The 15,640-nt window shown below is 42.3% G+C and overlaps 2 protein-coding genes across 2 annotated transcripts in view; one reads left to right on the plus strand and one right to left on the minus strand.

Moving 5' to 3' along the window:
• Positions 1 to 6,867: 6,867 nt before the first annotated feature.
• Positions 6,868 to 9,185, plus strand: LOC310988196 (urotensin-2-like; the record flags this gene model as incomplete). Its single annotated transcript, XM_083974708.1, has 4 exons — positions 6,868 to 6,973; positions 7,244 to 7,369; positions 8,920 to 8,963; positions 9,072 to 9,185. The coding sequence occupies 4 exons, from the start codon at positions 6,868 to 6,870 to the stop codon at positions 9,183 to 9,185; spliced, it is 390 nt and encodes a 129-aa protein (XP_083830834.1).
• A 6,111-nt stretch (positions 9,186 to 15,296) lies between these two features.
• camta1a (calmodulin binding transcription activator 1a) overlaps positions 15,297 to 15,640 on the minus strand; it is a gene marked incomplete at both ends in the record, with an annotated part of 373,552 nt that continues 373,208 nt past the window's right edge. Inside the window, 1 exon segment of the mRNA XM_083975264.1 lies at positions 15,297 to 15,329. Within this exon segment, the coding sequence (XP_083831390.1) occupies positions 15,297 to 15,329 (33 nt within the window).

Consider the following 15,640-nt stretch of genomic DNA (forward strand, 5'->3'; position numbering starts at 1 on the left):
GATTCTGGTTCTTCTGATGATCCTCTCTACTGTTCAGTTAGTGAACATCCATCCATCCATTTCCTAAATCTTATCCGGGTCCGGGTCTCGGATTCAGCAGTCTGAGCAGGGACATCCAGACTTCCCTCTCCAGACTCTTCCTCCAGCTCTTCCGGGAGGATCCCAAGGCGTTCGCGGACCAACGAGTGACATAGTCCCTCTAGCGTGTCCTGGGTCTTCCTCAGGGTCCTCATATCTGCACTGCTGTTTGACCCGTAGACCCAAACAACAGTGAGAGACCTGTCCCCGACCCGAAGGCGCAGGGAAGCGACCCTCTCGTTCAGCGGGGAGAACTCCAACACATGGCGGCTGAGCTGGGGAGCTATGAGCAAGCCCACACCAGCTCGCCGTCTCTCACCGTGGGCAACTCCAGAGTGGAAGAGAGTCCAGACTCTCTCAAGGAGTTGGGTTCCAGAGCCCAGGCTGTGCGTAGAGGTGTACCCGACTATCTCTAGCTGTAAGTAACGGAATATTTGTGTTAAAATATAAGTCTTAAATAGTTCTATCTTCCGACAGCAATCACTTATAGAGTGTTTGGTCTGAAACACGGGTCTGTCAGTCACTCTGCTCTGCTGTAAGCCGAGGAGAAAACTTTCCTTGTATCCTACTACCTTTATCCAATGAGGACAGAGAACGGCATAAAGGGGCGGTCCTCTCTGTGTGTGCAGCCAAGGGATGCGCGTGAATGTGGTGACGTAGGGACGAGGGCGGGGACTGCTAACTCCATCGGCTGACAAGAAGTTAGCCAAAACGACCGGATCGCTTACCTCTGCTTTAATAAGGTATGCTAAGATGTGCTTTTATATTGGCAATTGGGCGGCGGAAGTAGCAAGCTCCCGTGTCTGTAAGGACGGTTTTCTTTACGTTTCTCTTCTTCTTCTTTCGTGTATCGTCATCATATGTCCAGATCTGTATCATGCAGCCACGCCCTCGTCTCTGATCCGACTTGGAAGAGGCCTTCCTCTGATGGTGGTCTGTGCAGGGGACAGGTGGTGATTATGTGGTCGGCACGGCAGTCTGCTCAGGCTCACTGCACTCACATGCTGCGCTGTCCACTAGGCCCAACTTCTTCATAGAGGACTTAAAACAGCCGACCCCCGTACGTACTGTAGTCGGTTCAAGAGGGTCAATTGCCCTCTTGATCTTGATCTTCTCCTGTAATGCCATCTCTGGTGTGAGCGTGTGTGTCCTGCCGACTCCCACTCCCACTTCCAGGCTGCTGCTGCCAGCCATGCTTTTGTAGACAGTTCCTCTGGGATAGAACTGAGCATCGCTTGTGCCGTCCTGTTGTAAGGGTGGCGGGACTTGAGCTTGTCGTGGTGTTGTGCAGAATGTGCCAGTGGTATTCCTGGGCTTTCCTTGCCAGGGCGAAGGTGGAAGCCTCTCGCCGTGAACCGGCTGGGGCTATTCCTGCTAGGCAGGTAAAACACGGGGGTGGGTTTCAGGCAGCCTGTTACTTATAATACGAAGGGCGTTGTTAGTGACCGCATCAACCTTCTTGCAATGTGGGCTTCTGCTCCAGGCTGGGGCGCAGTACTCGGCTACAGAGAAGACGAGGGCTTGGGTAGAGATACGCAGTACCTTGGCAGAGGCACCCCAGGTCGTGCCAGCAAGGCGGCGAATAAGCGAGACCCTTGATGTTACTTTGGCCTATGTTGTCTGTAGGACAGCGTCCTGTCCAGGCGTACGCCGAGGTACTTTGGGGCCTGCTGGAACTCCAAACGTTTGTTGTCTGTGAAGACATCAAGCTCCCTGTTGGCTTCCCTGTTATTGAGGTGGAATGGCAACAATGCCACTTGCTGAGGTAGGCAGCCAGTGTGACCATGTCCTGGTTCAGATCCTCTTCCACCGCCCTCCACGTCGGTTGTTGTATCATGATAGCTACTAGGTCGTCTGCATACCCATACCGTCTTGATGTTGTCTCCGGTAGGTCATAGATGTAGTATATATTAAAAAGCATCGGTGAAAGGACAGACCCTTGCGGGACCCCGTTTCTCAGCCTCCTAAGTCTGCTGCGCTGGCCATTGCTGGTCTGTAGGATGAAGCTGCGGTTTGACAACATCTCCATGATGAAGTTCACCATTTGTCAGTCTGGGATGGTCCTCAGCAGCTTGAGGTGAAGTCCACGGTGCCAGACGGTGTCATAGGCGGCTGTCAGGTCCAGTAAGACTACCCCAGCTTTTCCTCTGGCCTGGAAGCTGGAAGCTGTCCTCAAGGTGTTGACCTGCCCCGCCGGAAGCCAGCCTGCTCCCTTGGGAGCTGTGGTTACACAACTGGCTCAATGTGACTATGGATCATCCTTTCCAAGATCTTAAGGAAGGGACACAGAGCAGCGAGATTGGTCTATAGGAGATAGGTCTATATGTGAAAGTGAGAAGTTAATAATTAGAAGAAAGAAAAAAATAATCACAGAGTTAAAATGTTAACTTTTCATCGATTTGCAATTAATATATTATATTATGTAATATATATATATATATATATATATATATATATATATATATATATATATATATATATATATATAGTATATAATGAATAAGATAGGCTACATGAAAAAAGAACAACTTCCGGTTTGGAAGGTGGCGGCGCCTGTGTCCTTGCAGACAGGTTGGACAGATCAGTTCGGTTCTGGTCCTGGTTCTGGTCCTGGTTCAAGTTCTGGTTCTGGTCCTGGTCCTGGTTCAAGTTCTGGTTCTGGTTCTGGTCCTGGTTCAAGTTCTGGTTCTGGTCCTGGTCCTGGTTCAAGTTCTGGTTCTGGTCCTGGTCCTGGTTCAAGTTCTGGTTCTGGTCCTGGTCCTGGTTCTGGTTCTGGTCCTGGTCCTGGTCCTGGTTCAAGTTCTGGTTCTGGTTCTGGTCCTAGTTCTGGTCCTGGTCCTGGTTCAAGTTCTGGTCCTGGTCCTGGTCCTGGTTCTGGTTCTGGTCCTGGCCATCCGGGAACTTCTCGCATAGGCCTACTCAAACCGACTCAAACTCACATACTAGTACGCATTTGCATACTCAAAATGACATCAGAGTTAGTATGAGTCCGGTAGTAGGAAAGTATGCGGTCACGTTACCGGGCAGGCAGGCCAGGGTTGCCAGATAGTGCAAAAAATATCCCCCACAATCTTACTTTCTTCCTTCACTGATTAGCGGGAGAAAATACCGACCCCCACCCTCCCGTCCGGGAGAGCGTCCACGCCCCCCCGGTTGAGAACCACTGGATTAGATAGTGAGATTAAAAAAATAAATAAAAATCATTTGACTGATGGGTCAAGACAAGGATCTAAACAGTTTGATGTGTGAAACATAAAATAACATAAAAAGTGGAGGTGGGATTAACTCATTAAAACAGATAGGAAGGAAAAACTTTCTTGCTCATATATGTCAAAATAATATCAAATATCTCTCATTTCCGAGCAGAATGTTACGCTGCTTTTAACTCTCGTCTTGGAAATGTCAGCGTTGATGAGAATAGGCTGCCTTTCGGTTTTGAAGGCTGCAGGTTTTATGGCAGATGCAATTTGCACTCTGTCAATCTGAGATCCTTTGAAGACTGATAAGATGAGGGGGGATTTTTTTTCTCTCCCTCCCTTTCCTCTGAGCCACACTGGAGAAATTTACATGAGGAGCTAATTTTGCAGACAGACTGCACTGCAACATTGCCCTCTGCTGGCTGCATGTATGTCAGAGATGTGTGTGTGTGTCAATGCAATGAGTCACACACACCTGCCAGGTCACATAGCTGTAAATGACGATGAGGGTTGTTTGTTGGGTGTGTGATGTGTGGTTTTGGGATGAATGGCTGTCACAAGGTGTAAACTATTTACTATTTTTAAACTCAAGCGAGTCAGCGTTAATGTGGAGTCAAGGTCAATATGAAACTGTACCGTGTGAATAATGGGGCTGCTCCACTGGTGAAGGGTGTTTCTATTGTAGCTACATACACTCTCTGTATAAGCCAAGATTAAAACAATACTCATGTGGTTGTGTGTGTATTGAAGCAGTTTTGCCACGCTAATGTGTTTCTAATGCAAGCAACGAGGGACAAACTTCACAGCCTTTGTGTTATTAAAATGACCTCTATAGCTCAGCTGGGGCTATAACACAAGGCTTTAGCATTTGTAGTTACTTGAATCAAATGGGTCGTTTCAGTGCAGAGTTTCCTTTTTTGTATTTCCCTGAGCAACACAGAGGGATTACATTTTTTCACTAGATGGTTTTAACGTTAACTCTTCAAACAGTTGGAGTCTTATGCTCCAGGTTAACTTTAATGTGCATTTTACACAGAATAAAAATAGTGTGTGCCATCTCTCTTTGCACAGGTAGGACTCTCTTCTCTGAGCCCATGTATCCTTATCTGTAAGACATCATTCTTGCACTTACTCAGGTTCATTTAAAAGGGAAAATACTTTTATTTTCACCTCAGTACATTTGTCTAATAACTACAGTTTTGACATTTTCCTTTTTTTTTTTACACTACCCACCAGGTCAGATCCCACCAGGTAACAATTTGGCCACACACATGTTCAAGCAACAGTACTCAACACAGTGGTCCTCAAAGTGAGGTCCAGGGACCCCCAGGGGTCCTTGAGAGGGTTAAAGGGGGGTCCCCAACTTTTTCTTGAAATTTTAGCACCTTTATTCTAGAACTTTGAAAGTGTTTTCAGAAATGTTACCAGTTTCTTATAGAATTAAAAAAAAAACTTTATTATTATTATTATTATTTTTTTGAAAAATGTTAACACTTTTCTAGAAATGAGAATGTGTTTTTGGAGAAATTGTACCAGTTTAGGGCCACTGGCCCTAATTTGAACGTACATTGACTAAAAAAGTAACGTTCTTCAGTCTCAGAACAATTATTTGTGTATTTCTGGTGTTTGCCTCAAAATTTTGTCCAATGGGGGTCCGTGGTCTAGTTTGTGTCAATTTAGGGGTCCTTGATGTAAAAAAGTTTGAGAACCACTGCTCTACACTGCAAAAGGGACTGTTTGTCATGATTTTTTTTGCTATTTAGTGCAATATAAGTGTTCCCATCTGTATTTAGCAACTAAAACCAGCTGTCATCCATTAAACTTCAGGTAAAGTAAACAAATACATAGTTTTTTTCTAATGCACAATATAGAATGCGTAGTTTATTACTTCAAGAAATTAAATTTTGTTTCCAGCTGCTAAATTGTGTTAATGGTTGAATAATTATTATGCCCACTCTACATATTACACCATGATAGATGCTGCATTTCAAGTTTTCAGCTGTTTTCAATCAGCCACACACACTGTCTCACATTATGCGGCATGAATCTGAAGAAATTGCAGCGTGTGTGTGTTCACGTTTGTTGCCTTGGAAGAAACTCTGGATTCCTCATGAATTGTAAAGCAGAGCCCCCTTATACAGGCAGGATAAACCTCAGGTACGGAAGAAGAGACAACATTTATTTTAGAGTCTGGAATAAGCTGGGATTGGCAGCGGGGGCCTTGGCTAATACAGAGTATAAATCTTAATAGCTTTTCATGATATACAGCATCACTTAATGGAGTGTCTGGCCTTCTCACTATAAAATTAAATGTCACTGTCGCCTGGCTGACACTCATTATCATACAAGAGACCCAACACTGACGTCACGCTCCTAATAAATATACAAATTGCATACAGAGACGCACAATGTGACTTTGTAAATAGCCTGACTCCACCTGTTCCTCGGTCCTCCCGACCAATAAGGAGAGGCCGTGTGACTCTGTCCACCGATGCCGGACACACTCATAAAGTGAGAGTTTTATTGCATGACTGCGAAGAAGTGAACGCACAAATGTTAACATCTTTACCAGAACAGGGCGTCTAAATAATGTGCATGAATCAACCTGACTCAGTGACCCATCGGAAATTCTCTGCTGCCTCCAAATGTCAGGCGGCATTAAAGACGACCAGGCCGTGAACATTTTCGGTGTTTCCGCTGAACCTTTGTGCGAGCAATTAGGGATTCTTACTGCTTTTTTTTAATACTTTATTACAGGATTGCACAAGTCGTTGGTTCATGTTCCAATACACATCTTTTTAGCCATTCATTCCTACAAAATGTATGCAATTTGTAGTGAAATATATATATTTTATTCCACCTTTTCAGACATTCTGGTTCTTGATTTCTGATTCTATATGTAATTTTTTCCATTTCCAAAATATTATTTCTAGTTAATTTCCAGTTATTAAAAGAAGGTGGATGGATGGATTTTTGCGAATTTCTTGTTATTTGCTTCAGAGCTGCTATTCTGAGTATTCTGTATAAGTATTTATCTTTTTCTGTTGTGAGATTCTTACTGCTTTATATACTATATGCAGCTCCAAACTGTGCAGGTTTTGGGGCTCAAGAGTTAAATGAAGTGGTGGCATAAAAACATCAGTCATCTGGCTGCACAGTCCGTCCACCTGCTCCCCTATGGGCTGCTGCTGCTGGAAACACCTGCGTTGATCCCATTTACCAAAGTCAGTAAAAACAGTCAATCAAGCCGAAGATGGTAAAACATGACTGTGCCCTTGAAGCAGGGGCCACGGCACTTGTCTTTTTATTGAGCCTATAATTCACCTGTGAGTTCCTGTTGATTTAAGACAGTTAGATGGGATGATGCTGTGTGGACGCTGTTGCTAAAAGTGTTTGTGTGTGTGTGTGTGTGTGTGTGCGTGTGACAGCTATGTGGCATACTGGGGTGGGTGGGTGGGGGTAGGCTGCAGCTGTAAGTATATAACCCAGTTTGGACCAGCAGAGCAAGTACAAGTCTCTCCACCTGAGAACCTTCATAAGAACCAGAGCCGCCTCTAGCAGCAGCAGCAGCAGCAGCACTCGACCTGCAGAGATGAAGTGTAACCACCTCCTGTCCTGGGCCTTCCTGCTCGTGGCGTCCGGCCCAGTGCTGGCCCACCCCATCACAGACTCTGCAGAGATGCCCTACCCAGGACCTGGTAAGTGGGAAAGAAACCTCTCCATTATAGGCTAACTGTTATTTCCTGAAGCAGCACTTTGATCCGCATTTTTAATATCAAAACTTGATTAATTTTTGATGCTCAATGCCCTTTTAGCCTTTTAAGTTATTAAAGTGTCAGTGTTGATACTTATGATGACCCGTCGTGACTCTGTTTACTATTCAGCATAAATAACCTAATAATGCAGATTTTAAAAAAACAAACAGTTTTGTTACCAGTTGTGTGTGCGTTGTGTTGGATTGTCCTCAGTGTCAGTGGAGGATCGAGGAGTCAACATTCTGGATGATCTGCCTCTGTCAGAGCAAACCTTCGTTCCTCAGGACGGTGCTGGTCTCAGATACTCCACTCTCATGTCTGGGGAGATCAACAGAGATGGTGAGAAACATGTGCACTTCGCACTCGCATGCAGGGCCGTTGTATAGGGGAGAAAGGGGCCCAGCGCCCAGTAGGGCCCACAAAATACCCCAGTAGTCTAATGACTGGATTATTCTGCATAAGACCCTGACTAATACTCATAGTAATGCCGCATCAGCATCAAAACAAAGTTAAAGGGATACACCAACATTTTTTTTTGCGTGTCTTGCCTCACTCCCGAGTCCATGACCAGCAGATAGACACCGTCCTTTCGACTGTGCGTGCAGTAACAAGGGAGATACGGGCAGAGCTGGCGCACCGCTAATTAGCTTAGCTCAAATGCTGGAAGTGCATAGGTAGTGTTAGCCTGCCTGTTAGCTGATTTCATTTTAGCTCTAAACTCTGTAAATATATCACTTTATCGACATTTCAAACATTTTTAGGCGAGAAAGTAGCCGTTTAGCAGTGTGTCGTTAATTTGTCTAAATACCAGCTGTTTACAATTTTGTTCGGACGAATTCGGCGCTACTCAAGCTAGCCGTTGTGGCCAACCATGCACTTCTGGTTACCTTCACAAAATAAAACACCCGTTGCCCTTTACATACAGAAAACCATGACGATAGAATTTGTGCTTTTACTTTGAAATAGGAAGCTAACCTACCCTCGATGTAGCTAGCTTGAACCGAAATAAACCGTCTTTGCTTGAACCCTCCGTTTTGACCGATCTCGTCCCGTTAGCGGCATTTGACCGCTCAAGATGAGTTTTGTCAGCTCTGAGACGAAGATCGGCCTGCCGGTTTCCGTTTAGAGTTGCTGAAGAGTTTCTCTGATGACTTTAGGTAGGAGGCAGGCTAACACTACCAATACACTTCCAGCGTTTGAGCTAAGCTAATTAGCGGTGCGCCAGCTCTGCCTGTATCTCCCTTGTTACTGCACACACAGTTGAAAGGATGGTGTCTATCTGCTGGTCATGGACTCGGGAGTGAGGCAAGAAACGAAGAAAAAAATGTTGGCGTATCCCTTTAATAAAACATGATAATACATATGTAGTCTTAAAGCAGAAGTAAGCGATCCGGTCGTTTTGGCTAACTTCTTGTCAGCCGATGGAGTTAGCAGTCCCCGCCCTCGTCCCTACGTCACCACATTCACGCGCATCCCTTGGCTGCACACAGAGAGAGGACCGCCCCTTTATGCTGTTCTCTCTCCTCATTGGATAAAGGTTGTAGGATACGAGAAAAGTTTTCTCCTCGGCTCAGAGCAGAGCAGAGTGACTGAGAGACCCGTGTTTCGGTCCAAACACTCTATGTAAGTGATTGCTGTCGGAAGATATAACTATTTAAGACTTATATTAACACACATATATCGCTTACTTCTGCTTTAACACAAACATTCTGTTTACTTCTGCTTTAAGAAAAAAAAAGTGGAAAATATTAGGGGGCAGAGGCCCACTTTAGTATTCTTTCAGGGGGCCCAGAATTCCTAGCAACGGCCCTGCTTGCATGAGGCCTTTTTTGTATATATTGAACTATTCACATCCAGCCTTCAAACCTTCATTCTGTATTTCCTCCCAGGCGTCAGAACAACAGGCCTGCTTCCCAGGGGGCTGAGCAGAGAGGTGAGTTTCCTACAAATGTTACAACTAACACAGCAAAGACAAGTTAAGCTGCAGAGTGCATGTAAACATGTTTGTCTCTCTCCCACTTCACTTCATCTTCTCTTTCAGCTCCTACTGGAGAAACAAAGTCTCCTAAATCCATTCGGCCATGTGTTCGGCATCAGGAAGCAGTTCAGGAAGAGAGCGGGGAATTCTGAGTGTTTCTGGAAGTACTGTGTATAAAACTGACAACAGGCATTAATGCTCCACACAAGAGACAGGGCTTGCACTAAAACAAACAAAAAAACATAAACATAAAATCCCTTATCTTGCACTCACATAAGTCCATGCAGATAAAATCCACACCATGCTATGTGAGCATATGCATGCCTAGTGCATGTACTCACAGGTGTGATTGAAACATGTTGCTTGGGGACTTTTTAAGATGATTTATTGAGATTTCCTTTATGTTTATTGGTGTACAAACATTTTTTAAAAGTCCTCATCTGACTGAAGTATGACCAAATGTCTTCTAAATGTAAAAGTCAAAGGTTATATGGCACTGTATGCTGAAGAGAAATAAAAGCTATATTATAAAAACTGCATCTGCTGATGTCTTTTCTTGATGAGGAACAAACCACAGGTTCACCTTTTTCTTCAAAGTAAAAGAGGAAACAAAAAGACGTTGCAAACTTGGTTCTCGAGTTTTCTTCATTTTTTCCTTTTTTTATTATTTTACAGCAGAAAGAATATAAAGCATTCAGAAAACATCTTCCATATTTTAAGGGCAATTCAAAACGTTTTGCATGGCTTCAGCAGCTGAAATCTCTTTTTTTGTTCTCTTTTTTTAATTTTTTTTTTTTTTTTTTACATATCCATCGAGTCAGTGACGCTTGTACATGCACAATTACAAAAATAAAACTTACAAACAAGAGAAGGGGGGGGGGGGGGGGGAGAAAAAGGAGGAGGAGGAGGAAAGCAAAAACACATTAGGAGAACCAAGAGGAGATGAAAGTTTGAAGGGCAGGGGGGTGGGGAGGGTGGGAAGGGGTCGGGAGTGGAGAAAAGTTGGGTCACATAACAGGGAAAGACAGAGAGAAAGACAGCTATAGAGGAGAGGAAAATAGATCTAACACTAGTTCACATGCAAAGTGTCGAGGACCCGTGACTTTCTATCAAAGCAGGGCCGGTTTTTTTTCTTCTTCTCGGTTTGGAATTGATGAAAACGTGCAGTTCAGTAAAGGGTGCCATATAATTGCTGTCCATAAACTACTGAATGCTTTGTCTTGCAATACTGGCATTTGCATAAGAGTAAAGTCGACTACATGTGTCCAATCATTTTTAAACTTCACTAGGTCTATAGGTCTCCACAAAATAGTTCTTTATTGCTCTGTGTCCACAAGTGGAATATGTTGTAAAACTGTTTCTGTTCTGTTGTCCTGATGTGCCTACCTTTCTCCGGTTTTTGGGTGGGTGCTTGGAGGGGGGGAAAAAGAAGAGGAGGAAAGGCAGATTCCCAGGTCAGTTCACAGAACATCTTGATAATACTGTATACTAATGCAGAGAGCCTATCAGCTAACCTGTCATCCCATTCATAAATGGCAGTAAAACAAGATTTGCAGGTGAACTTCTCATATAATTACACTCTTAATCTTAAATACCCTCTACACTTTGTCACTTAGATAAATTAAAGGCCTAAAGAACCGGCCAGAATTATACTATGATTTGACAGGCTTCTGTGAGAGAACGTCAAATCATTTATCTTAATGAGCTATATATATATTTATATATATATATATATAGGCTATATATATAACAGGACTTTCTTCCAGGGCTCCACTGGTGACGGTGATGCTCAGCGATACTGAGAGGAAATGGATTATATTTCATATTCACTCATTTTTAAAAAGAGCTTCAGTATCGCAAGTGGTGAACCTGTCTGGCCTAGATTCTTTTTTACCAGAAAAAAAACATTACTGAAAGATTTTTTGTCTTTTTAAAATTTCAGTGTCTTCTTCTGCTGTGAATCACGTGTCCTGCTCTGTTTCCTCCTCCCCATTTTTTTTTTTTTTTTTTTGGCACCCTGAGTAAAAAAATTACAGAAGGGAGGTTAAACCACGTCCCTCGAAAAAAAGCCCGGAGAAGAGCAACGCTGCCTTCACCGCTTCAGTGTTACAAGTGAAACTGACACCTTGACATTATCTGCATGTGTGCTGTGCGGTGTCTTGTGCATGTGTCTGTGTTGTGTAATATCGTGTGTCACTTAGCTAATACTTGCTTTCTCTATATATATATATATTATATATACTGTCACAATGGCCTCCAACCTTGTCCGTTTATTCCTATTTGAAGTTGGGAGCACACTGATCAAATCTAAAAAATGAATCGAAAACTAAAAAGAGAGGAAAAAAAAAAAGGTCTAAAAAGTTAGAGCTTGCTCTTTAAAAAAGAATCCTGTCCTCATGCTTCGCCATGAAAACGTCAGCAGCAGCTACTGAGTATTGATCGTCGGCTCAATTTTTGTCTTCCGGTCACATGCCCTCTGTCTTTCTGAGTTCTGTGACTCGTCAAAAACCAACGTTCATCGTTTTTACAGAACAGTACTTTTTTAACAAGTCTATCTGACTATCGATTCTAGGAAAAATAAGCATGCTTTAGGTGCAGTTGTGTCACCCTGTTAACTATTTTTACCCATGCAAGCATAATAAATCCTTCTCCTTTTTTGCCGCCACAAACATTGCATTGGCTATGCATTCGAAACCACAAGACTTGAGGATGAATGCAAGGCAACAAACCCCAGTAGTGGCATTTCTAAAAAAAAAAAAAAAAAGTGAAGATTTTAACAAGCTGTCTCAGTACAAAACAGAAAAAGTAAAAGTAAAATAAAAACAAAGCATGTCGACAAGCTGGAGTGCTGCTCTGATACTGTGCTGTGAACAGGGAATATCATATAGTGGCTTTGGTGAGTGTAAGGTGACGGTGATGATAGTTTGTCGTTATGTGTGTCCGGTATGTGCGAGTGCTTGTGTGTTCATGTAGAAGATACAGCACTGAATGTGTGTTAGTGTTTGTTTTGTGTGTGTGTGTGTGTGACCATGTCCTCTCCAACTTTCTCCTCAGCCTCAGGTACATTGTTTGTTTGCATTCTGACATTAGCTTGGCGTTTACCAGGTATATGAATAGGCACTTTCTACATAAACACTCAGTAAAAAAAAAAAACATATCAGATGAGTGGAAAAAAATAAAAACCAAAAAACAACCAGTCATTCAAGGAAAAAAAAACAACCTAATAAGCCTAATGATCATTTTAACAAACATGACGACACTTCAATAAAACACAACTCAAGTTTTTCATCAGTGGCACTTGGCTGAATAATCACATGTCATTTTACCTGGATACAGAAAACACTTCCTGCGAGTTCTGGTATAGGAATATAATCTAAGTATTGGACAGTAATCGGGCAGGCACCTCTATATACTAGACCAGCAGCTCCAGCACGTTCCCTCCCTCCCTCCCCCCTTCTCTCTCTCTCTGTCAGATTGTTCCTACAGCCCAATCATTACTTCTATATACACAAGACACATCCCTCTGCCTCGCAATTATAAATGGCACCAGTGCATTACAGTCATTTTGGCTCACTGACCCTGCGTGCGTCCTAGGTTGAGCGACAACTCTCAGCCGCTTGTACAGAATCGTTTTAGCACCTTTGACTGTTTGGTTTTTTTTGTAAAAGTGTTTTCAGCTGCTTGACCAAGAAATCCAAGAAAGTCGTGCACAGTTGTATGCTACAGTACACATGTTTCCAGACATATTATTATTTTGTTCTTTTTCCAGTTTTTAGACCCTCTGGCAGCCTTGATCAAGGAGTTTCGTTTTGTTCTGTTCATTCAAGGAGAAATCTGGGCAGGGTTGATAAATCAGTGCTTGGTGCAAACATTGAGAGAGGTGAATCCAATCTGTTTCCAATGACAGAGCCCATAACATAACATAACATAACATAAGATAACATAACGATTGCTTTTATCGGGGACACCGTGGGCAAGGCTGCCATTTACAATCTTTAAAGATCAGACAAAGATACCTCGGTATAGCACATCATCACATTCCGTTTGCAATGACAACGAAAAAACATGAAAATAAAAGTCAAACTTCAGTGTATATGGTGTATTCAGCGATGGTAGAAATGCAGCAGTAACCTGTGGGAATGGTGGAGACATGAGAGACTCTTAAATGCTTTCTGCTTCAATATATATGACTCCCTCTGCTAACTTTGTGTACCTTATTGATCTAGTAGCGATCCTCTGCCAGTTGTGATCTTATGGTCTTTAGTGCTAGTGTGTATTTCACTGTATGATTATCTGTTCTGCAAAAAATTAACTTAATTCTCTTCTTAAGCTATATAGCATTCACATACCTTGGCACCATTGGCAAAAGATTCTTGGTAGCCCAAAAGAAATGAAATAAAATAAATAAAAAACAAACCAAAAAAAAGTTAACATAACCGTACTTGTTTTAAGATAACTTTGCAGACTTCTCCTAACTCTAAATACAGTAATTTTTTTTCAACTTTTTCATATTGCAATAATATCATGCTTTAGCAAAATGTTCTTCTCAAGAACAATCAAAATAAAATAAAATACTCTAATAGTGAAATAGTTTTAATTTTACAGAGCATAGCCACTACTGCTTTTGTTGTTTTTTTCCCTTTTTGACTCTGTTCATACTTTTCATGCACATAGCTCATTTTTATCCCAGGTATTTACACTATATACAAACAATACAACCATTCTTCTTAGGCATTCAAACAAAACTATACAAATATTCTGTTTTTGTCTCGTACCTGTTTTTGACCCATTTTTAATGAATAAAATAATATATTTCTAAAATACAATCCCCTTTGGGTAAATGTTTTTTCCTACGTACTTTCAGCCTTCTTTATATACAGAAATCGCTCAATTGTCAAAAATATGGATTTGTCAAACCCCTATTTTGGGACAAGCTTAGGGACCCCTCAAAGAATCTCTAAGACGTCAAGGCAATGTATGTGATCTTCCCCTCAAAAGCCTTCACAGGCTCTGAAGTTCGTTTAAAAAAAACAGTAATAACCTGCATGACCAGAACCATTACAACACAAAATAGGCAAGTTCTTTTTCCCTTGTTTTTAGGATTCAGAGGAGCAATCAAGGCAAACTGAAACAAAAAGCAAAAAAAAAAACCAAGAAACAACCAAACAAAACCAAACAGGACAATACAGGGGTAGCTTCATTACTGAGATGGTAGAACCTATGGAGGAGAGGATGGGGATGTGCACCACGGAGGTGGAAACAAAAAGAAAAATCATAGGGAAAGGCTGAAAGATTAGACCATAAGCACACAAGCAAAGACTTTTCTTGCCAAGAAGTCATGCATTTTTTCTTGGCAGGATTCAACAACATAGAGTCTGAAGATACAGATCATCAATACATTAGACTTGATGGAACAAATACATTGGACAGTATGGAACAAATTCAAGTAATAAAGTGGCAATATATTATACGATAAAGCATTGGGTTTTCTTTTTTTTCTCTTTAAGAAATGGCAACAAAAAAAAAAGAAAGAAATATTTCATCCCCCAACTGCATCCGCATGTTTAAAACCCCCGGACTACATTCATTTGTAGCTCCACCCGTGTGGGCAGACTGGTGGGGTAGAGCACAGTGGGACAGGACGAGCTCTGAAGCTAAACTGAATATCCTAGATCATCTACAGCAGTGGATTAGAAGTGGGCGTGTGGTTATAGCAATATATTTGGTTAAAAAACAAAAAAAAATCCTTCTTCAAATGAATTGATTGGTCACTTAAAAAATTATGAAATACAATTAGAGCCCCAGAGTTTTTTTCTTTTCTGCACCGTCTCCCCCTTTTTCTTCTGCAGCAGCCTTAATGTACGTCTCTTCAGGTCCTCACGCGGGACAGACCCCCTCGCACGTGTCCTGCGTTCGCTTCCTTGATCGTCCGAAAAAACCTTTTTCATATCCAAAAAAGACAAAGCAATCCATGAAAAAGTGCAAAAAATGCCATGAAGCAAATGTTCTGCACCCACCCCAACCCCCTTTTTAAGAGTTTATAATCCCGTAGAAGTTGCCACTCTCCGAACAAAATCAAGTCAGTGGAAAGAATAGATATGTGAAAAAATGCTGTTGTACATGTAATAGTAGTTGAACCGGTAACACTGCAGAAGTAGTAATAATTGCAGTGCTTGCATTGATGTTTTTTTTCCCATTTCTCTTGTAAAATGTCTCGGATACAAACAAAAAAGAAAAGAGGAGTCAGGAGAGTGATGTCACATCGCGAGGGGGCTCTTCTGAGGGGTCTCATGTTCCCTGGCCCTTTTCAATTCTTTCACCCTGGAAACACAGACAGAGACAAGGTGTCCGTGAATGCAGCAGCCATGACTCGGTGAAGAAGACACACACACACACAAAGAGGCCGAACAGCGTCACACACTGCCGAGCCAGAACTATTATCAGAACAATATCAAACAACGTCGGCCCGGATCGTCAGGAGCGGCGGCCGCTCTGTGAAAGGAAGCGTTGGTCAGGAGGATCGAGCTGAACTCTCACTTGAATGAAAAGGGGGATAATTACAGCACAAATACAGGGTCATTACTATATTAATTTATTACATTTCTGCACTTCTATGACAAAAAAGTTGAAGA

Source organism: Trachurus trachurus (assembly GCF_905171665.1).
Source record: "Trachurus trachurus genome assembly, chromosome: 7".
In the NCBI taxonomy this organism is placed as follows: domain Eukaryota; kingdom Metazoa; phylum Chordata; class Actinopteri; order Carangiformes; family Carangidae; genus Trachurus; species Trachurus trachurus.